We start from the raw sequence: 22591 nt of genomic DNA on the forward strand, positions 1-22591 counted from the left end.
TCCTGGGATCAAGCCTCTTGTCCTGCTCCCTGCTCAGCAGGGAGTCTGCTTCTCCCTGTCTCTAACCCCTCTCCCTGCTCATGTTCTCTCATGCTCTCTCTGAAATAAATAAAATCTTAAAAAAATAAAATATAGTTAACTTTTTATCACTTTTAATTAAAACTTAATTACTTAGAAGGCTTTCAGTCTGTTAATGATGGCTCAAATTCACAAATATAAATGAAACCAAGAAAACCTAGCCAAAATAGAACTATTGTTCTAAATAAACCTATTCTATATTTCCGTTCAGAGGAAGCTGGGGAAATGTTACTGAGATTGAATGAAGGGCAATTTGAAAACTCAAGACTCAATCGGAGTAAAGTTGTAACATATGAGAAACCTAAAAGTAAAACTATGTCAAACACATTTTTATTTGGTGTTTTGTGCTAGATCGACTTAAACAAATAAAACAACTTTGTTGAACAGATTTTTTTTTAATATGACTATGCGTACATGGACAACTGAGAATAGGGAAAAGCCCCAAATTAATGTTTTCACAAATTACAGCTGTTACTATAGCTTGGATTTTAATAAATGAAGTTTCTCATTCAATATAGATTAACCAATCCCTCTTAATAAAACCAACATATTATACTGCTACACGTTTACCTTTCCAAACACTCCACAAAAAAAAAAAGTGTTCCTTCAGAGCCCCCTCTCCTTTAATATTTAGTTATTAGTAGTTTCTAAAATGGTAAAATAAAATTGAATTATATTAGCAAATGAAAGTGCAAGTTTGCACAGCTAAGCTCAGCAGTAAAAGTGAAGAGTGAAAAGTCAGAGCTGATGGGTGCCACGCAGAAGGAGGAGGTTTGTGAAGGGGTCCTGCACGGTGCTCTGTGTGCCAAACACAGTCAACGTTCCATCAGGTCTTCTTTGCTCTTAAACGAGCAAAACCAAATTCTTTTTTTATTTAAAGAAATAGTAAATCTTTACTCCCCCCCCCCCCCATAATTTGTGATCAGGTAAGGCAAAGGTAAGTCCCACCATCACTGGGGACAGCAGCAATGTACAGACGTCAGAAATAGCCCTGAATCATCACGAACATTCTCTCATGGTAACATAAGGAATGCATCCAGTAAATCAAAGTTTGCAATGTTGTCACGTTGTTCTAATTTATTTGATTAGTTTATCTGGAAAAACTTTATAAATACATTATTTAAGAGGACAGTCTATTTCCTTGCTCTGAAAAAATAATGTTTCTTTTTCACATTTTAAAACTGTTTAGTATGTTTTTGCAAAAAGAGATGCAAGAATGTGACAGCTGGGTTTGCAGAATGTCCATGTACAAATTGCATTTACAAGAACCTGGTAATCTGCCTACAGTTTGCTTCTACAAATAGAACTCTTTGCAGTAATATTTAAACAGGCTTAATTTAAACACCTCTCCTAGTCACTCTACTTGTAGAACAAAGAGGTACTTATTTTTCAAGTATTACATTGTAAAAGGTAAATTTTTTGTGCCAATTTTATGTTAGCTTTTAAAGACCAACACATTTATATGAAAAATCATGCCTAGTCAGCCCATTTTTTTTTTAATAGCCAAATGATCTCATCTTTTAGAGAATGCAGCAAAATATTGATTTGCTAAGAAGGAGCACACTGGAAAAAGCTGTTTTAAAGTACTGAAGAACAAGGAACATTTTTTTCTCTATTGGCGAAAATTATTAGAAAAGCTATCCAGTCTGTTGTCTTTAGCTGGTTTTAATAAAGTCTTTTCAAAATGATGGTCAAGAAATCTTTAGAAAACTGGACGAGGGGGATGCTCCTTTATAGCATGGAAGGAATTCCATTAATTGTAGAAATTCTTTTTAAATTTCTGCTTTGGTTCTTCAGAAGAAATGCTCATATAACTTCTATATTAGGAGACAGAAAAAAGAACAGATTTAATATTTATCTAACATTTTGTTTCAAGAATACTATGGTAATATCTTACATTTCTAAAACTTTGCCATGCTTTTCTATACATTGTCTTATATAAGAATAGGTGATTTCATCAGAATCTTATATTTTAATGAACTCTACCACTAGCAGGAAAACACATGTCCTTTTCTTTACCTTCAATTTAGGCTATATCATTTACTTTTCTAAATGACATACATTAGTTGTACTCTCCTTGATGTTAGAGACTTACGTTCATTGGTCTTGTATCCTCAGCACCTGAAGCTTCAGGCTCCAAACATATGGCTAAATAAATGTTTGTTGAAAAACAGTCATGACCCCCAAAAGAACCCTGACACCGCTTAAGATCACAGACACTTGACTCTGTTCCTACAGAAGTTACAGAAGGGCAGTAACAGTGAGAATGGAATGACAGGTAAATCAAAAGGTGAGTTAAGGCCTGTTATGTGACACAGAAGGTCATCTGGGTGTCCCTCGCCTCTCTGTGAATCTGGAACATGACGAGGTAGGGAGCTGCACCAGGAGTGTTTCCACTAACATACAAATCATCAGATTATTCCCAGAGTCTTAAGAATGAGGACGTCAGACCTGGGACAGGCCGTATAGCTTCCTTCTACAAGAAGGGGATCGTAAAGTGAAGTTAGACTCCCAAGGTCAGTCTATTAGAGAAGGAAAAAAGCCTAGCTTCATTTGGACAGGTGCTTCAACACTGGCTTTTCCAGCCAATTAAAGTGGAAAATAGGAGTTACAAGTTCACAGATGGAAATCTGAAAGACAAAACAACTTGACCACAAATAATTCTGCACGGACTCTGTTTAAACATGTTGAATTTGGCCAGCTCTGTTCATAATAGTATAAAGAGATGCTAGTCCATACATGAAAGTGATCTGCTGGGAAGAGAAACCTGACAGAACTCAAAGAGGTTTGAGAAGAACCAGAGCTGAGATCATTCCACCTAATTCTGAAGACTGATGAGATTGTGCTGTTGAGTTGTTGTTGACTCTTGAGTTGGTAACTTTTGATGTTGCTCCTTATTTCTCTGGGTCACACAAAGCTATTGTTCTTTTTGCACAAAGACTTCAGGTCAAGGGTGAGTCCCAGAGACGGTATGAGAGAGTCGCTGGTCATTTCAACAACAGCAACAGGCACTCAACAAAGGACAGAAGACCACTGGGTTCATGAATATTCTCCTAGTTCTAAATATGGGTCTCCTTATCTAAATTCTAACGGTCTTATTACATTTAAAAGGGACAACAGTGTATCACCTAAGCTGCTAAACCTGAACGAGAGAAAAATGGGAGAACATGATGGCAGTCTTCATATATCTGAAGAGCTGGGAAAGATGAAACAAACACCAGGGGGCAGAACTAGGCCTGAGGGTCCCTAGGTTATGGTGGGGCATTAAATGCTTTCTTTATATGAAGGATGTTCTGACAGTGCGTGTTTCTGGGCAGTGAGGACTGCTCTGTGAGGAGAAGGTGATGGACATCCAGTGGGTGATGCAGACTGGATTTGCACACCTAGTTGGGGGAATAGGAGGGGCTCTAGAATTTGCCCAATCCAACTCAAAATTCAATTTCTGTGATCCTTATACAATCTTTTCCACGTGGTCCCTGGAAGAACAAAGCTGCCCTAGTCACACTGCACAAGGTTCGTTCCCTTATGTGGTTCCCGAAGGGAGCTCGAGGCAAGCTTACCTGCTGTCTGTTGTGTTTGAACACCATCTACCTGAGGCAGGGGCCCAAGTGTCCCTTCATCATCAAAGGCCAGAATTGGATTCAAAGGAATTTCTGGGCTCTCGCTATTGGCGACATCTAATCTGGATGGTTTAGATCCAATGGGTAAGTTTATAATTTCCTCGAAATTTTCATTCTGAACAGATACTCCATTTTCACTTGGTTGTTTTTCCAAATTGGGAGTACTAGGGAATGTGAAAAATCAAAATTGAAAGGAGTTAGCATTAAAACTGGAAAAAACATTTTTAAAACAACCAAAAACTATTTTGTAATAGTCATTTTAGAATTTTATTTATTTATTTTGAATATTTTATTTATTTGACAGAGAGAGACACAGCGAGAGAGGAAACGCAAGCAGGGGGAGTGGGAGAGGGAGAGGCAGGCTTCCCGCCGAGCAGGGAGCCTGATGCAGGGCTCGACCCCAGGACCCCGGGATCATAACCTGAGCCGAAGGCAGACGCTTAACGACTGAGCCACCCAGGCACGCCCATTTTAGAATTTTAGAATCAAATGTTAACACTGATTGACCACATCACTCACAAAAGTGGTGAATTTTGACATATTTGCAATTTTACACTTATTTTTAAAAAATCTTTTTGTTATAAAAACTGTATCAAATGGAACAAGTTATCAGTTAGAATAGATCATTATTTTCAACACACATGTAACAGTTTCTACCACAGGCACTTTCACACACCTTTGTTTGATCAACAGCAGCCCTTATTCGGTCCTTTACTTCAAAGATGAGGGGACTGAAATGTGGGGGTATGGGGACAATCTGTAGAGTCACAGAACAACCGAGACAGAGAGTTCAAACTGAATGTGTGCTCTCCTGATCTCCGGCTATGTGTTCTGTTCATTATGCCATTTTGTACAGTACCTGGCTATTCAAATGCTAGCCTTTCCTGGGTACCTCTAGCTTACTAAAACGTGCAAGTTTTTTATAGGTCTATTGTTTAAGACCAACCTTATCTTTACCCCTTAAATCTGCCTCTGACCCCAACTTGCTTCTCATTAATTCATGCTTAATATCTTGGATTTATTTTTGAGGTACATTTAATTGGCCACCAAATCATTAATTTTCCACTTACAGTTTCTCTTAGGTTTTTCCCTCTCTTTAGAAGCTCCGTAACCAAATTGAAAGCCTTTAATATGTTCATTATTATGCTTTACAATGCAGCAGAAACAATACAAATGAATGCTAGATTCATTTTATCTGAGTGCAGCAGTAAACATGTATTTGCAAGCTTCATATTTTGTTCAGTGCTCAGTTCGTGTATGAAAAAAACCCCTATTTGACAAAATTCTACAGTTAAAATTTTCAAATGGAAAAGACTAACCATATGAAGCAAAAATTGTGAAGGTCTTAATTTCTAATACGTACTGATCATCAATTGAATGTTTAACTATAGGTCTATGGAAAGAGGCTAGAGATCAGAAAATCAGGTCTGTAGTATAATTATAATGCCAACTGCGTGAACTTTAGCAAGTCAATTCATCTTTTTCTGTCTCCTTCCCAAATGGTAACATAAAGCTAATGTACATCCAATTTTTCCATTTGCTTTTTATTTTGAGGAAACTGCTTTTTTACCATTGAAGACATAGTTTACCTAATTCACAAGAAATAATGATTTTCGGGACACATTCTAAAGCATTTCTGATTTAGATATTTTGGTATATTTTTGTTAATTAAAACTTTTCTTGGGCGCCTGCATGGCTCAGTCGGTTAAGCGTCTGCCTTCAGCTCAGGTCATGATTCCAGGGTCCTGGGATCGAGCCCCATGTCAGGCTCTCTCTGCTCAGTGGGGAGCCTGCTTCTCCCTCTCCCTCTGCCTGCCGCTCTGCCTGCTTGTGTGTCTGCACTCTCTCTCTCTCTCTCATTCTCTGTCAAATAAATAAATAAAATCTTAAACTTTTCTTTTAGGAAAAAAAAAAATCTGTCCTAAGTGTCTCACAAGGTATTGCAGAGTACATTGAAAGTACTATTTGTAAAAGTCTGTGAAAAATAACATAAAAACAGTGTACAGAGTATGATGGCGATCTTTTGCTATTTCACCAAGGGGGCTTGGCATCACAGTAGTGATGCAGGAGCGCATGCATGTGCGTGCCTGACACCCGCTGTTCTAAGTGATTGGATCAGCCACCATACCCATCCTCCTGATTCTTTTTTTTTTTTTTTAAGATTTTATTTATTTACTTATTTGAGAGACAGTGAGAGTGTGAAGAGAGATCACGAGCAGGGGGAAGGGATAGAGGGAGAAGCAGACTCCCTGCTGAGCAGGGAGCCTGATGAGGGGCTGGATCCCCAAATCCTGGCATCATGACCTGAGCCGAAGGCAGACGCTTAACCGACTGAGCCACCCAGGTACCCCCCGTCCACCTGGTTCTTTCCCAACACTGATGGGCTCTCTGTAACCAGGGAAACAGTTTTAGTTTTAGTTCTCATCCCAAAGTGATTTTCAGTAGAAGTTTCAGCAAAAGGTAAAGAAGAGGAATGCATCTCCAAGCCCCGTTCCTTGGCCACCTCAACTGCCATCACCTTCTAGGCTTGCATGTGCTAACAAGTTTTTTTTTTTACTTTTTATTTTTAAGATTTTTTTTTTTTTATTAATTTATTTGAGAGAGAGAATGATATATAGAGAGAGAGCATGAGACAGGGGAGGGTCAGAGGGAGAAGCAGACTCCCCGCTGAGCAGGGAGCCCGATGCAGGACTCGATCCTGGGACTCCAGGATCATGACCTGAGCCGAAGGCAGTCGCTTAACCAAATGAGCCACCCAGGCGCCCCAAATGTGCTAACAAGTTTTAATGGCCACGCCAACCCAGACTTGAGTCAACAGCTGACTTCATTTTCCCCTCCCACTCCTACCTGACCTCTCCACCCATTCTTACTTGTTAGCAATTAGAGGAATTGTGCTGTATGCTTTGGATGGCCAATTATTAAATGTTCAGAAGATACTGTGACCAGCAGAAACTATAAAACTGAAACTGAAGTCACTGGGGTTAGGGAATATGCATCTGTGTGTCCTCTCAGGGTAAGATCACCAGCTTCTGAGGTCCTTTTCTTTGGCTATACTCTGGCAGCTGAAGCTGGATGCAAGTGTCTTGAAGACTGTGCACTTCGCTTGCTAAAATCTACCTAGAGGGGGCACCTGGCTGGCTCAGTGGGAGAATCATGCAACTCTTGAACTCAGGATCATGAGTTCGAGCCCCATATTGGGTGCAGAGATTACTAAAAAATAAAATGAAAAATAAAATTCAATCTACCTGGGTAAGGAGCTGAGACCATGGTGGGAATCTGACAGTCCATACGGCTTACTGTAGCCAGGACCTTATTCTTTCTTGATGTTTGTTATCATGGTATAGCAAGTACCTTTATTGTTTTTTAATTTTTTATTATTTTTTTTACAAGTAACTTTAAAATTAAGAGTAATACATCTCGGGGCACCTGGGTGGCTCAGTTGGTTAAGCGACTGCCTTCGGCTTGGGTCATGATCCCAGGGTCCTGGGATCGAGCCCCACATCGGGCTCCCTGCTTCGCGGGAAGCCTGCTTCTCCCTTTCCCACTCTCCCCTGCTTGTGTTACCTCTCTCGCTGTCTCTGTCAATTAAATAAATAAAATCTTAAAAAAAAAAAAAAGTGATACATCTCTTTCTGTTTGAATGGTAAGGGCTTGGGACTGTTATATTTCCTTTAGGGCAAACTAAAAACAATGATAAACTCCTAAGATTTGAAGGAAAACCACTAGGTCAAAAACCAGAATTACTACATATCCCTTAAGAGTGAAGGATCATTCTCTTAAAAGTGAAGGATCTAGCCTAGGGCATCTTATTAGCAGGGGAGGACAGTAGCCCATGAGAAGTTTTTAGCTTCTAGAACAGATTCTCTGTTGGGGGTGGAAGAATAGATCAGAATGACCTGAGAAACTTAAAATAATGTCTTCCCTCCTACACACCCCATACACACTTGTACGCACACATTCATCTGTGTCCTCTGTTTCTTGTTTCAAAGTAAGTTTCTTATCCACAAATAAACACTCTCCTCCATTCTATGGGCTCCTCCCTCTACAAATACTCATTCTCAAGAACCCAAAATGGTTTTCAGAGTAAGAAATCATCCTGCCCAGGATCATATATTTCTTTGCATCTGCAAAAGCTGGCCAGACTCTTGGTAACTCCAACCCTCTTCAGTCTACCTACTGCCAGTGGGGAGCCTGTTGGGCAAGGAGAATTGCTTTTAGGCTTTAAAAGCATTGCACACCAAAGGTTGAGAACACTAGAAACCACAGGGGCCAGACAGGTCACTCAGGCCCCTCAGGGCTGAAGTCAGGTTCAGGGTGTTCCTGGTGTAGGGTTTCTCTGCACCAGGAACTGCTGCTAGTCCTCACTGCTAGAAAATACCAGGAGGACGCTATCACCCCGGGGTGCTGCCAGGCAGTTTGCTGACATATCCCCAGGGGTGGATGTGGGGAGAATGTCACCCAGCTCATGGCACTCATTTATTTTTCCTGAAAAGAAGGTAAACCAATGTATTAGGTAACTGAGGCATTAGGAAAAGTTCACTTCTCTGATTCTGAACTAAAAGTATTCATTCTTCGGAGTGGCGTTTTCTAGTGAAAACAAACCCTGCCACGTGCTTACAGCATTCGCTGTGGTAGATTTCCACAGGGGATCACCCATCTCACATTCTCAGAAGGGACGCTGGGGATCTCCAATCAGTGACTTAACTCACAGTAAGTAGGCTGGAAGGATCTATGCCTCTACTCTGGGTGCACGGTAGGGTATTTAATAAACATGTGAACTGATGACGAGGATTATGGAATGCTTCGTTAACCATAATGCACTGAGGTGAAAAACGATGATTTGGTAATTCAAGGTTGACTAGAACCTGGGGGTAAAAGGGAACATCCATGGATGCGATTTATTTGTAACTTTAAAAATCTTTAACAGGGTTTCAGAAGTGAAACTGTTTAAAAATGTGAGTCCCCACTGAAGCAAAGGGAATGTGAACAGGAAACTGTTTTAGGGAAGGGTATGAAAGGTTAGTATGAGCAGGTCCTTCTCCAGGTGGAAAGAGTATGAGTGGCAGATAGCCTCAGGGGTCCGTGCTAACAGCAGGGTTATAATAATCTGGAAGATAAGTAGAAGGAAAAATTTAAGTATCCAGATAATGATTATTCTGGGAAATGCAAGTCCTTGAGGATAACAGGAAAAAAAATCTTCAAAATGTAAGCAATGTAAAGGGCAGAGGGGTTTAGAGAACCACTGTAAGCTGAACCATCCTCAAAAGATGAAGTGCTATCAGTGACAATGGACGTAAGAGATCTTGCAATCACTATAGACTGGATCCAGGTGACACTGATTCCTTATGTTTTTATGGTTAAAGACGAGGCCAATAAAATGCACGACAGGAGAAGATGGGATATCAGATACAACATAAAAGCACTTTTCTACATTACACTGCAGCTACACCAGCGTGCTTTGTCTTCTGGACACCGTACCTTAGAAGGATCAAGATAAAGAACGTCTAATATTTGTCTAGTACAAACAGTTTTCAGACCTCCTTCACAGACAATACTTCATTGGACCCTCCGGTACCTTGAGGGAAAGACCTCCTCATGTCCAGACGACAAAACTGAATCTTACTTAAGTAGGTTAATCCCAGAGTCGCTGAATTTCTCAGAGATAAAACTAGGAATCCAGCCTGGGACTTCTGGTTCTAAAGCTCTTCTTCCTCAACCCCACGCTTGTGCTGAAAAATCTCTAGAAAATAGGACTCAAATGACAAAGAGCTGGAGAAGGAGCCTTTTTAGAGGCAAGGTAAACCTGTCAGGTTTGGGGTTTTTTTTGTTTGTTTTGTTTTTTTGCTTCTCAGCTCCAAATTTCATCCTTCAGTCTTGCTCTGAAACTGTATGTGGGCCCTTTAACTAATTTTCCTTTGCCAGCTGGCATGATCTTTAAGCTTCGTCCTTTAAGGCCGCCGGAGAGACACGGCACAAGGAAAAGTCTGCTTCCTGGTTTGGTTGTGCTTGCTCGGCAGGCTCCTGCAGCACACACACTCCCAGCGTCTGGCTCCTGTGTGCGTGAGGCTGCCTCGGCACCCAGCCCCTGCGGCAGGAGGGGCCGCCCCCAGCACCTCCCAGGGCCAACCTGTGGCAGACAGAGTGCCTGTATTGGGACACCTCCCAGTGAAGAGCTCTCCTAAGCATTCCAGAGGGTAGATACTTGGCAAGTTTCTTTCATAAAAGAACTTCTCCACCATCCAGTGGGTCACAGCCATACCCTCTCCCACAGGGTCTGGATGGAAGCCTGGGGAAGGGCACTCTTCCCTGGGGATGGCTCAGGGATGTGGCTGCTCCTTAGACCTGCTAACCCCGTAATCTTGAGTTCTCTTTGCTTCTTACTACCAATCTGTTGTTACTTCCATCCCAAGTAAGAGTTAATTATTCTTGATGTTAAACTTTCTTATTCAAATTCATTTGCCTGGTTTCTCTCTCCCGACTGGACTCTGACTGATAGACAAAGTGTAGGAGGAATACTCGCTTTATAAGATGAAAGCAAAAAGAGGACAGAAACAAAATCTATATAATTACAAAAGGTATGGAAATTGTGAGAAAGGAATAACTAAAACCTAGTTTCTGACAACCATGGGTCCAAACTTTGAAACTGCGAATAAGTAGCTCTAAGAAAAAAAAAAAGTGCTTTTTGTTACTGAAGAGATGATGCTAAGTGGAAGTACACATTGTTTCAAGATTGGTGTGGATAAATTCAGGGAAGATAAATTTAGAAATAGAGGGAAGCAGGGTTTCTTACGCTACATATCATAAAACTATGTATCATGCAATGGGGAACAAACTTAACAGCACATTAAACATTCCCTAGAGGCCAGGGTCATTCTGAAATGGATTGTATTTCTCAAAATGCAGTCCAATTCTCTATATGAACTTTTACAAATATATGTTTTCATTCTGATAAAAATTAAAAAAAAAACTCCAATAGAATAGTCTGATCATCTACATGGCTGACTATCATAAAGCTGAGTTTAGTGCTTCATTATATATTAGTATTTCAGAGCACACTGTACCAGCTTATGTGGCAAGGGCTGATGACAAATGAACTAGGCTGAACTGGGTATATAAATATTATGTCAGTGCCAAGTAAAAGCCAAGGGACCTCACGGTACACTGCATGAAAAGAGATTTGAGGTTTGAAGGCAGTTTAAATAGAGAAAAGCAATGGGTGAAATAAGTGATCAGAAATAGAATTTTACCATCTCATTTTACATAGTAAAATTATGTTTTAGGTAATGATTAATTACTTGATGATTTTATCACTGAAAAAAGTCAGCTAATGTAAACTAATGTTATTCATCAGATAAAATTATCAGTGGCTTAATAAACCTGGTCCTTATAATAATGGGGTTCTCTCTATGATACTTTTTATTCTTTCATAAAAGTCTCCTTTTTTTGAAGTCAGTGAATTGAACATCATAAATTATAGCAGTTAGGGATGAATATTTTATTTGAAAATCAAACTAATTAAAAGCATAAAATATCACTTAATATGTATCTTAGGTGATGACAATAAATTTATTTAACATGGTTGAAAACTTATTAATAAGCTCTCTCTCAGAAAAATTCTTTTCTTTGGTATTACAGTGGGAAAAATAAAAGATTGTACTGTCCTAGAAAGATACCAATGGATGTCTTATGACTATGGACTTCTTAGAATAACTTATCTTTGCATTGCTGCCAATATCATAAAACAATGGGCAGTGTGTGTTTTTAGATTAAGAAAAAAATCAGACTTTAATTCTCTGATGCAGCAAACACTCTGGCATTAGAGACAGGAAAACTCATAAAAGAATTAAGTAAATTTAAAAAAAAGTCACAGGTGAAATTTTTTAACAGTATAACAAATACTTCTAAAAGTTCTCTATGACTGGATTTTTAAGCACAGGTTAGAATTACCCTGATTTTTTATTTTTGAGAGTGTTCTTATGATGCTGTCAATATTAACACCAAAGAAGAGAAAGGCAATCTTTTTCCAACCCATATTTCTTTCTTGTCTGTTGTTAGCAACTGTTTGTTTCTTCAATAAGAAGCCCTACTACCAATATCAGAAATACTGGCATCCAAATTATTTTACTGTAGAACAAACCTGTGACAAACAAGAATATTATGTATGGTGAAAATATGCCACTTAAGGGTGTGAATAAGGTCTAGATCACGTTAAATATATACAAATAAAATGCTTCCCCATAATTTTCTTTAATAGGCACACACAAACCTAACCATCATATTTAAAGACTCAAGAAAAAAAGACATTTTCCCTTTCTCTAACTACAGAATTACTAGCTCTACCAAAAATTAATGAACCCAAATGAAAATGAATCTTAATGTTAAAACTGTGAAATTCTGTCAGGCCTAGGAAGTTCTGGTGGGATTAGTGCTTTGCTCTCATGTGTATCAGTAAAAAGGGCCCAGTTGTTTAACTCACCTCTCCACAGTCACTGTCGCTTGGTGTGAGGTGACCGCATGTGGGCTGCTCATTGGTTCTCCATTTCCTGGAGAGTTTGTCATACATGGAAGTGCAGATACCACTGGACACAGCAAAGAAGATGGGACAAACGGTTACTACTACTCTAGTATCGAACCCAAACCCCAGGAGCCAGAATGCCTAGATTTATGTCCTGGCTCTGCTACTTACCGGCTGTGTGACCTTGGGCAGGCCACAGACTCTCTGTGCCTCAGTTTCCTCATGAGTAAGAATACCTACCTCACAGACTCCAGTGAGAATTAAATGTCTTAATATACGCAAAGTACTTAGAACAGTGCCCAGCACAATGTAAGGGTGGAAAGCACTGTTGTTATTATTTTTGCTTGCACTAAATTGACTTTGGGCAAAAAGTATATAATGTTCAAGCCAAAGCAATTGATGAAGATAGCAGTAAGTTGACTTGATCAGGCTGATGGTGAATATCTTCTGAAGGATTCAGAGCAAATCACCATGAACTACCTTAAGTGATAAAAAATAATTTTTAAACTCAGTTTAGTTCTAGTCGCACTTAAAATGATAGGGATTTCCATGAATGGAAGGCCAGTGAATTGTACTTTACTATGCCACCTCGTCATTCAATGCTCAGTGCTGTAGTCCAGCTTAAGCCAACAATATTGATGACAGACTCCAAAATCTAAGCCAGGGTTACTTAAAGTCCTGTAAACCTTCATATAGGTCAGAGTTTCAGGGAAATTTGTGGCAGTTTATGGTTTCAGCTTGACATGAAGGAATAACTGAAAGATAATTCCAAGGAAGTGTTATTTCATAGCCTGGCACAAATTCAGTAAAGCTGCCAGAGGTCCAGAGAGTCTGATAACTGAAGAAGTTATTAATAACTTTATTAAAGGGGCCAAAATTCACAAAGCTGGTAATAGGCAGCCTTGGAGATTTCTGATAGATCTGTAAGCTCACCTGCCTGCCTGCCCTAGAATTCTCTTTCGAGCACTGGCAACACCACTCAGCCCTCAACCACACATGGGACAGGGGGAAAGAGGAATATTTGTTAGACAGATAATCCCTCAGGCCTCTATTTAGCAGTATTAACTCAAACCAGATTTATTATGAGTGTTGATAAACACAGATATGATGACTGGCAAGTTGCACCTTCCCTCTTGCTTTTGTTGATTCTCGGGCTGAGGTACAAAATCGTATTTTGTAATATATATAATTTGTATAATAAATATTGAAAGAATTAATATAAGGGGAACAGCCAGGAAGGGGAAAGATGTAAAAACAAACAAAAAAATAAGGAACCTGGCCATGCATTAACTATAGCAACAGCCCCTCAAAAAACCCCATGTTGGTGCAATTTAAATCCTAAAATGCTCATTCTGATGACTCATGGGGGGTTGTGCCTACGTAAAGTCTTCCTGATTTACAACATTTGTGAAGACAACCTGTTAAAAATGCAATGGGGTTAACAGGCAACCATTAGGGTTATTCTCCAAACAAATATAATTAGGGCATCTTGAAAAAAGCATGAAAAGTTCACTAAAAAGCAATCATGACATAGAGAAACTAGGATAGCCTCTTTTGAAATAAAACCAAATCCCAAGATACCAACATATTACTTTTGAAAACCTCTAGAGTTTACAGAAAAAAATTTTTTTTACATAAATAATTTCATTTGATCTTTAGTCTTGCAAGAAAAAAACAGCAAAGGAAAGTGAGGTATCTCTGGTGCTTTCTTGTCATATTGATATTGCAGATGAGGAAAGAAGAAGAGTGCATGATGAGCTATCTACCAACCACCTGTATGTACAATCATGAAGACTATGTGGGATCACAGGAGAATCATAAGCTTGGACTCCAGCTGTATGAGCTGGGTCTGCCACTTGAGTGAAGAACTCCTCGGGGGAAGGGACCTGGCCTGGCCTGTTCCCACTGAATCCCAGCACCTGCAACAAGGTCTGGCACGTGACAGGTCTCCAAAACTGCTTGCTGACCTCAAGATAAAGCAGTTCTACCTCACAAGGCTGCAGCGGAAATTAAAGAAGAAAATGTATGCAGGAGGTACCTGACACAAAGAGACCATTTAATAAATATTAATTGAATTTGGGTACTAACACACTAAGGTACATTTTATTTCAAGCAAATTTGGTTTAAACACCAAGAAATTAATCATCTCTGTCCAAAGCCTATAGGTATCAACAACTTTCTAATGAAATTTCAACTAATTTCTAATTTTAACTCTATTCTGAAATCAGAAGTTAAAAAGGTATAAATTCTTTTGTGAGAACTGCCATAAATACAAGTTGTCAAAATGTGTTTAGAGTCCTTAAGAGCAAATACAAATACATGCTACTTTAGCAGACAATAAATGATAAATGAAATTTAATTTTATAACACAAATAAAATTCTTCTAATCGCGTGTGTATATATTCAGATGTGTACATCTCTTTCTCTATAGGCATATATCTATATACACATAGATATATACAAACATATATTCACAAATACGGGTATTTGTGATGTAACATGATTTAAAATATTAAAGCACACTATTAGAGTATAAACAAATGTGAAAAAAAATCTGCCAGAAATGTAAGAGTTTTACATAAGGCGAAAATCTGTGGACTAGATGACACACACCTAAGCTTCTGTAAGTCAATGAGTACCTTTTTTTCCCCCAAGTCATTGAATATCTTGATCTCTAGAGAGTCAATCCAAAAATTCTATACTTGAATTTGTTTGAATTCACTGAAGTAAATACCTGGTCCTTCAGGGAGAGCTCCCTTGGTTATATCTCCATTTCTCTGATCAACAGGTTTCTACCAAAAAAAAAAAGGAAAAAGAAAAAAAGATTTTTTAATGTTAAAGTGAAAGTAAAGAAAAAAAAGCTATTAAGAATAGTTTAAAAATGGCACCTCAGTACCTTATCTGTAGCTTCTGTTCTCCTGGTTCTTTTCATAATCTCCTCGAGTCGCTACAAGAAAGGGAGAATTGAGCAAAGGGGTCAGAGAGGGAAAGAAGGCGAGCCTGGCACATTTCACTGACTAAGCAAATGGGTCATCCAAACACGTCTGTCACTGTGGGCAATTATAATACCCACTGCGTCAACTTAATTGGCATTATTCACATCAAGCTGGAACTGACTTAAGCCACACGAATCGGAAGGAACTGTTTTTGGTGGGGGCCGCACTACGAAGACAGATTTCTTTGGACGAGATGATTAATATTGGGAGCTACTTTAGTTAATCTGGAACGGGCAGCACGCATTTGCTTTCTGAGAGCGGTGAGCTCGTCTCCTGGGCTTGGGCTTCAGGTCTGGGGAAGAAGGAACAATTCGCATCCCAGGCTCTGTTCTAGACGGGGTCACCTTTTTCCTTTCCAGGCGCTCCTGCTCTTCTCTCTGGAAATGCTTCTCTCGCTCCTGCCGAACCCTCTCGGCTTCCTCACGAAGGCGAGCTTCTTCTTCCTTCTGGAAACAAGAAGTGGGCCAGTGCTTCCGGCCGGCAGGGCCTTGGGCCGCCCGCATCCATCCGGGCGCCCGGAGGCGGAGGCTCGGGGGTCCACGGGGCAGGTGCGGGATGCGAGCGCGCGCGTGCGCACACGAGGAGCGGGGGGGCCTTGTCTCCGCGCGCGTGCGCACACGAGGCGCGGGGGGCCTTGTCTCCGCGCGCGTGCGCACACGAGGCGCGGGAGGGGGGGGCCTTGTCTCCGCGCGCGTGCGCACACGAGGCGCGGGGCCTTGACTCCGCGCGCCGTGCGCTGGGCGCTCTCCTCCGCTCTGAGCGGGCCTGGCCCCAGCCGGGCGGGCCCCTACCTGCTTCTGGGCGCGCTCCTGGTCCTCGCGCTCGCGCCGCTCCCGCTCCTCCGCCTGCCGCCGCAGCTGCTCTTCCCTCTCCCGGGCCTGCTCAGCCTCCAGCCGGCGGGATTCCTCCTCCCGCCGAGCCCGCTCCTCCGCCACCTTCTGCGCCAGCTCCTCTCTCTTTTGTCTGGAAAATGACACACACAAAGCAGAGATACACTGGGGGGGAGACGACTCCCTGAAGAGAGCCTAGAGTTTGTGGTTGCGGCCTGGGCAGTCTGTTCTGAGGAAAATCTCCGTGGGACACGCTCAGCATGCTTTGGGGACAAAATGAGAAGCCACCCTCTCTTCTTCCTCCTCATTTTCCCAGCCTCACGTTGCCTCGTGGTAAACAGAAGGAAAATGCAACCACTAATATTTTGAGGAGAGCTTGTTTTGTGAAAGGATGTGCAATTTAACTATCTTTAAAGGCTAAGACTAGTTTTATCCAATAATGGGACATTTTAGTAATGAATTTGAATACCCCCCCGCCCCGGAAATCTTTGCAAATTAATAAAGGTTACAATGTTCTGTTGCAGGGCAGGACGAAGACAGACTATGAAAGCTCCCTGCTGTGATCAAGTGTAGGGAATGTCCAAGGTTGCTGCCCAGCACTGGGGCTGCGATCCTCCCCCGAGATGCAGTTCTGCTTGTCTGAAGAACAATGTCCTTGACAAATTGGTTTTATTAGCCGCAGGAGGAGGCCAACTAAGCCAACTGTCCCTAGCATCCTGCCCAGCAGGCCATTATGGGACACTTAACTATCTCACCCAGCTACTCCCTGAGAGTTCTATCTGGAAGAAAACACAAGCTTTTACTATGCAGCTTTAAAATGATTGTTAGAAAGATAACGAGGAACTATGGAGATTAGAAATATGTTCAGTAAAAAAAAAAAAAATCAGACTGTACAATTGTACCTCTACTGTGGTTAGAATTACATAAACAGATGTCTGTGTATGTGTCCATATTTATGTACGTGTATAAACCCCTACACTGTTCAGAGACCCAAAATCCACTTTGCCAATTACTGAAAACTGGTAAGATTACGGATAGATTTTTTTCTTTCTTTAAAACCTTTCTCCATCAGTGTTGTACTGTCAGAGTAAGAAAATGTGATTTAAAAAAATCACTTAGTGGTCAGATGCATGATTCTGAAGCAACTAGTCCATTCACCTTCATCACTACCACCACCTCTTGTCTCTCAGACTAAAGACTTAATCCAAGGTAACCCCAGGATGGCCCTGCTCACTGAGCAACGGTCACTCCTTTACCTTCCCAGCTCTTCCTTCTCCCTCTTCTCTCTTTCCTCCTTCTCTCTCTGCTCTCGGGCCAGCCGCCTCTTCTCAGCTAGCAGCCTCGTGGCTTCTTCTGGGTCGGTGGTGCCTGCGGAGGTCTTGGGAGAAGCGGCGGCAGTCACAGTGTATGGCGAGGCTGGGGCTGACGCTGGGCCTGGGGCTGGGGCTGACGCTGGGGCTGGGACCGGCGCTGGAGCGGGGGCCGATGCTGGGGCTGGGGCTGAAGCAGCTGTACAAACAGGTACAGGGAGAAAACCAGTTGGAAACAAAACCCAAAGAACAAAACAAAAACTAGCATTCCCCACACCCCAGGCCTAGAATTCATCATTATAAAAGAAAAGGGAATGTTTATTACTGTGTGTTCTCACGGTTTCACTGTATTCTATTTGTAACCAAGCAACAGATAACAAAAAGGTGCATGTGTAAGTGAGACATCCAACAAAGCTGACACTCTGTCACCAAGTCTTATTTTTATACAAGTTAATCAGTTAACAACATATATCAAATGTGTACTCAGTATAGAGCCTCACTTTAGGTTCTGTGGGAAGTTATACTCTGAGCAAAAAGAAGATGAGATCTTCCATTTGTCTTTCATTACACTTAAAAAATTCCTTCTCTTTAGTGACTACTCATTACTAGTGAACCAAAGCCTTTCTGTGACCATCCTCAGCGTCCTTGCCATGAGCCCAGATTCAGGCTGGGAAGATGACACCCGATGAAGATGAAGAAGTCCCTTTTTGTCTACCTAGAGCTGTCTCCAGGTCTGAGATAGGAGGAGTCAAGGGCCTCTTCAGGAGCCAGCACTCGTATTCCTTACCCATTTGGGCCTCTGTGGTCTGTCCTGATGCCAAGATGCAAGATGGCAGTACAAGTCCTCTGACCTTATCCACATTCAGGAAATGGCCTAGAGAGCCACTCTACGTGGCCAGGAGTCCCACCTAGATGCTGCACTGGGAGGTGTGATCTCTAGTATTCTAAACCCTCCTTTCAAGATTAACGCATTTTTCTTTGCCCCCAGGACACTTTTTGGCCTTTCTCTCCTCTCTCTTTCCATGCAAACAAATATTGGACTCTTCTACTGTCTAACAACACTGTCACTTGTCTTGAATTATCTATTCTTTCTCTGTCCCTGCCCACATCTTCAAATTAAGTCTCAAGGAGAAAACTTTTGAATGAAGACAATTTTCAACAAAAAATATTGAACTCCTAGTTCCAGGTGATTCTAAACTTCTAAAAAGCATCTGGTTTAGCCTGGCAGAGATGAGATCCACTGGGTCTTTTGGAACGAATTCTGACCTCTGTCAAGCACCATAGGCTAGCCGGTGGTCCTTCAACTCCACTATGCACAAGATAACTGGCCATTCTGCATTTTATCTGACAATTCTGCATAGGAATTGACTGATGAGCTTAGTGTCTTTCAGAGTCCCTGGATCCACGACATACCTGGATTCAGTAGGTCTAAGACAGGGCCAGGGCTCTGTACTTTGAAACATTACAGAAGTGGTAAATTAAAACTATTTCCATAAACTCTTTGAAGATCTTTACTCTAAGAGGGCGAGACTAATCCCATTCATTGGAGTATGAGTTGAATGTAGTCCCTTGCTTCTAATGAACAGAATCTGAAGACATTGTGACTTCTGTGTGTATGACTTCTGAGACTAGGCATAAAGGATGTGGCTTCCTCGTGAAGCTCTATCTCAGATCACACTCTCTGGGGGAAGCCAGCAAGCAAGTCCAGCAGACAGACTGAGGACATCAAGCAACCGTATGGAGAGGTTCATGTGCCATGAAATGGAGCTCAGCCATGTGTGTGCATCATCTTCCAACAACCCAGCTAAGCTGCTTCCAAACTCCTGACCCAAGGATCTGTGTGATATAACTATTATAATAAGCTGCAAAGTTTTAGGCTGATTTGTTACACAGCAGTGACTAATACAAGCAATCCTGAGGCAGGTGCTCTGAACACCACATTTTGTGAAAAACTGGACTCGGTCAATAAAAGTAATCATAAGTCAGACCTGAATTAATATGCTGTGGCTCCAGCGATAGGCTTTTGATTGGTTATTTCTTTCTTTATACGTAAGAAAATCGCACGGAGGAAAAGTTCCCCAAGTTAACCTTGGAGTAAAATTTCTAAGTCCCCCAAGAAGAGCAAACAACCCACACTTCATCACAAGGCAACAGAATCTTACCAGGAGCAGCCTCCGGCTCGGCAGGTGTCCCCTCTTCAACTGTGGCTTCTTCCACCTTCACTAAAGGTGTTCTGCCCTTAAGTGATGGCTCATTGGCAACATTCTGGGGTTCCTTCTCGGGGTCTTTCCTCTCAGGTTCCACTCTGACTTCTCTCTTGACAGGGCGGATGTTGCCAGGGGATGGGGGCCGGACCTGAGCAGGGGCATCTTTGACTGATCCGAGAGGCAAGGAGGAGGTTGGCCTGGGTGTGCCAGGCAGATGAGGAAAGGATCTGGATGGCAGCCTGGGCAACACACAGCAGAAAGAGAATGGGAGCCATCAGAACAGGCTTTGCCAGACCCTTCCTTTCTCCTCCTCTACCACGGGGACTACCATGTGAACGCCAGCACCAGTAAGGAAAAGAAACGAAGATACTGAGCTGGTGTATTTGTTTTTTATGCGGCAAACACAGAAATATTCACTTTAGAGACTCATTCCCATTTCCTTTTTCCTTTCTTACAAGGAAAAATGTTAGTCCCGAAGTCAATGCTAAACAGCATGGAGAGAATGAATAGTTTGCTTTCAGAGAACAGAGGCTACAAATTCTTCCACGTGGGGCAACCCAGCCAACCTCTTAAATTTTGCTTACCAAAGTCGGGAGGGAGCTGGTGATCTTGCTTTGGGATGAGAAGGAGATAGCGCTCTCCGAATGCCAGACGTGGGATGGAACGGTAGGTTTTCTCTGTCCCTCTCTCTTTTATAGCCCTAAGTTCAGAGACACACAATAGTTAGATTTTGCTATGAGTGGGACAGTCCCATTCACAGTATTCGATAGTGGAGATGCAACCCATTGAGTGACTTTTTGGAAAATTTCCAGCCTTTGTCATTTATATCCATTCCACTCTCACAAAAAGCCCTTGTTAGCTCAAAACCTGAATCTTATAACTGAATTAACACCATCTGACACTAATAATAAAGTTCTGGATGTCTGATCTTGAGTTAAATTTGTTAAAAAAAATACACTTATACTCTTAGAAAGCACCTATACTTACTTTGTGTCTACAATCACCTGGGGCAAAATCTCTCATTGTCTTGTTTAACCCACACAAATATCAAAATAAAAGTCACTTTCATTTCCCCCTTGCCCTCATTTTAATTCTTCAGCATTTTTCTTTCTATGTTGGAAAATACCATACTCAGCCTTTTTTAAATTTATGTGTCTGCTACATCAGACTTAATTCATTTTTTCCCTTTATACTGATACTATATAAATAATTCCTTTCTAGGGGGCGCCTGGGTGGCTCAGTCGTTAAGCATCTGCCTTCGGCTCGGGTCATGGTCCCAGGGTCCTGGGATGGAGCCCCGCATCAGGCTCCCTGCTCCACGGGAAGCCTGCTTCTCCCTCTCCCTCTGTCCCTGCTTGTGTTCCCTCTCTCGCTGTGTCTCTCTCTGTCAAATAAATAAAATCTTTAAAAGAATAATAATAATTCCTTTTTCACCTAATGGTCTTTGAAGGAAGAGTCAGGTTTAAGGTGAAGCATTTTAGCTATTTTCAATCTTCTTTAGGGATAAAACTGAAATGGGAGAGTGGGTCAAAACATCATTCCTTTTCTAACTGCATACTAGAAATTTAGCCAGGGAGGTGATACCTTTTCCAAGTCAAAATGAGCAAACGGGAACCCAGAGTGTTTGGTAATCTATAGTCAACCAAGACAAAAAGACAAAAACAAAAACAACAAACAGCAACAACAAAAACCGCACAGAGCAAGGAAGACTCATTCTAAGTATCTAAAACGTGCCAACAGTGTCCTGGGATGGGACTGGATACTCTCTGGAAGCACCTGTGTGAGCACCTGTCAGTACCTTACTCTGTGGGACCCTTGCAGGAAAGCAGACTGTGAGAGGCCAAGAGAAGGGACAGAACTTTATCTATTTTATCTAGCCGCAGGGCCAAGAAGCTGGTAGTGTACCCTTTCTCTCTCCTTTCTGCCTGGTGTGAGCATCAACTCCCTTCTACCTTCCTTCCCCTCCACCCCCCACCCCCCCAGCCTTGTTCCCCTTCAGTGTCCCTTGTAATTGCTTCTCTCCACTTCCCTTAGTAGCATCCTAGTGGATGGACTGGGCTAGAGGTGCGGGGAAAACAGGAGTATCAAATAATACTCAGCGTCTTCCCAGAATTTCTAAATAGAACAAACGAAGACTGGGGCAAGAAAGAGCATTATAAGATGTGTGTCAGTTCTCTGTCACTTGTGGCTGCATGACCAGCCTTTGCTCCCATTTCTGGTCCCAGAAGGTGGGAGGTGGGGCCTCAGAATGCAGCTATTGTCCCTGGTGACAGAAGTGGCAGCCAGCATAGGGGACACTTCTGGGCGCGATACTGGGGGCAATTATGTCTCTGGCATATCAGTGCCAGAGCGGAAGCCCGGGGCTCTTCCCAAGGGAAGATGGGCTTAAGCACCTCAAGTAGCTTTTTTTTTCCTTTCTCTCAAAACATTTTACTTTGGCTGAAGTCAAATTCAGGAGACATCTGAATGGGAAAATAAGTCAGGAAGGGCAATTTGTGAAGTGGAGGACAGAGGGATGAATCTCATCATCTGTGTCTTGACAAGACAGGCATCGAGGGAAAGAACCTACAAAGAACTGTATAATCCTTCCTTTTGGATTAAAAAAAAAAAAGTTAAAGTGCTATTGAACCAATTCTTTCTTTCCTAAAACTGCCCTCCCTTTATAATCACCTTAAAGGGGTAGGGAAACAGGCACAGAGGTTTAGAAAAATGTTCGGGACTTGAGACGACATCCTCAGGCAGGTAGATGGTTTTACCCTCTTAGTGTTTTTAGGTGTCTTTTCACTGGTCTTGTCACCCAATCACCTATTTGGGTACCACACATGTAAAGGCATTCTTCATTCTCCCCCCTGATCTGAGTTAATAGTCAGTGGTCTGTACAATAATCTCTCCTATTAACATTTTCCACAAGGTTAACGGGAACACACACGGCAAGGTGCACATGTCAGTGGACACTGTACCAGCAGGACAAGGACTTTGATCTTAATCAGAGCTAGGTTTAGAATACAAATAACGTTCAAGAGAGACAATATAGA

At 41.7% G+C, this 22591-nt stretch overlaps 1 protein-coding gene across 4 annotated transcripts in view; it reads right to left on the reverse strand.

Moving 5' to 3' along the window:
- Positions 1-457: 457 nt before the first annotated feature.
- MAP7 (microtubule associated protein 7) overlaps positions 458-22591 on the reverse strand; it is a 169476-nt gene continuing 147342 nt past the window's right edge. For all 4 annotated transcript variants that reach the window (XM_034990751.1, XM_034990752.1, XM_034990753.1 and 1 more), the window contains 10 exons: positions 20141-20256; positions 19512-19795; positions 17296-17548; positions 16001-16172; positions 15554-15655; positions 15110-15160; positions 14948-15005; positions 12175-12277; positions 3639-3862; positions 458-1895 (listed from right to left, as the gene is read on the reverse strand). In XM_034990751.1, the coding sequence (XP_034846642.1) occupies positions 1885-1895; positions 3639-3862; positions 12175-12277; positions 14948-15005; positions 15110-15160; positions 15554-15655; positions 16001-16172; positions 17296-17548; positions 19512-19795; positions 20141-20256 (1374 nt within the window). In that variant the 3' untranslated portion in view covers positions 458-1884. The remainder of the gene's footprint in view (positions 1896-3638; positions 3863-12174; positions 12278-14947; positions 15006-15109; positions 15161-15553; positions 15656-16000; positions 16173-17295; positions 17549-19511; positions 19796-20140; positions 20257-22591) is intronic.

Source organism: Mirounga leonina, unplaced genomic scaffold (assembly GCF_011800145.1).
Source record: "Mirounga leonina isolate KUSES-001 unplaced genomic scaffold, KU_Mleo_1.0 Mir_53, whole genome shotgun sequence".
Taxonomy (NCBI): domain Eukaryota; kingdom Metazoa; phylum Chordata; class Mammalia; order Carnivora; family Phocidae; genus Mirounga; species Mirounga leonina.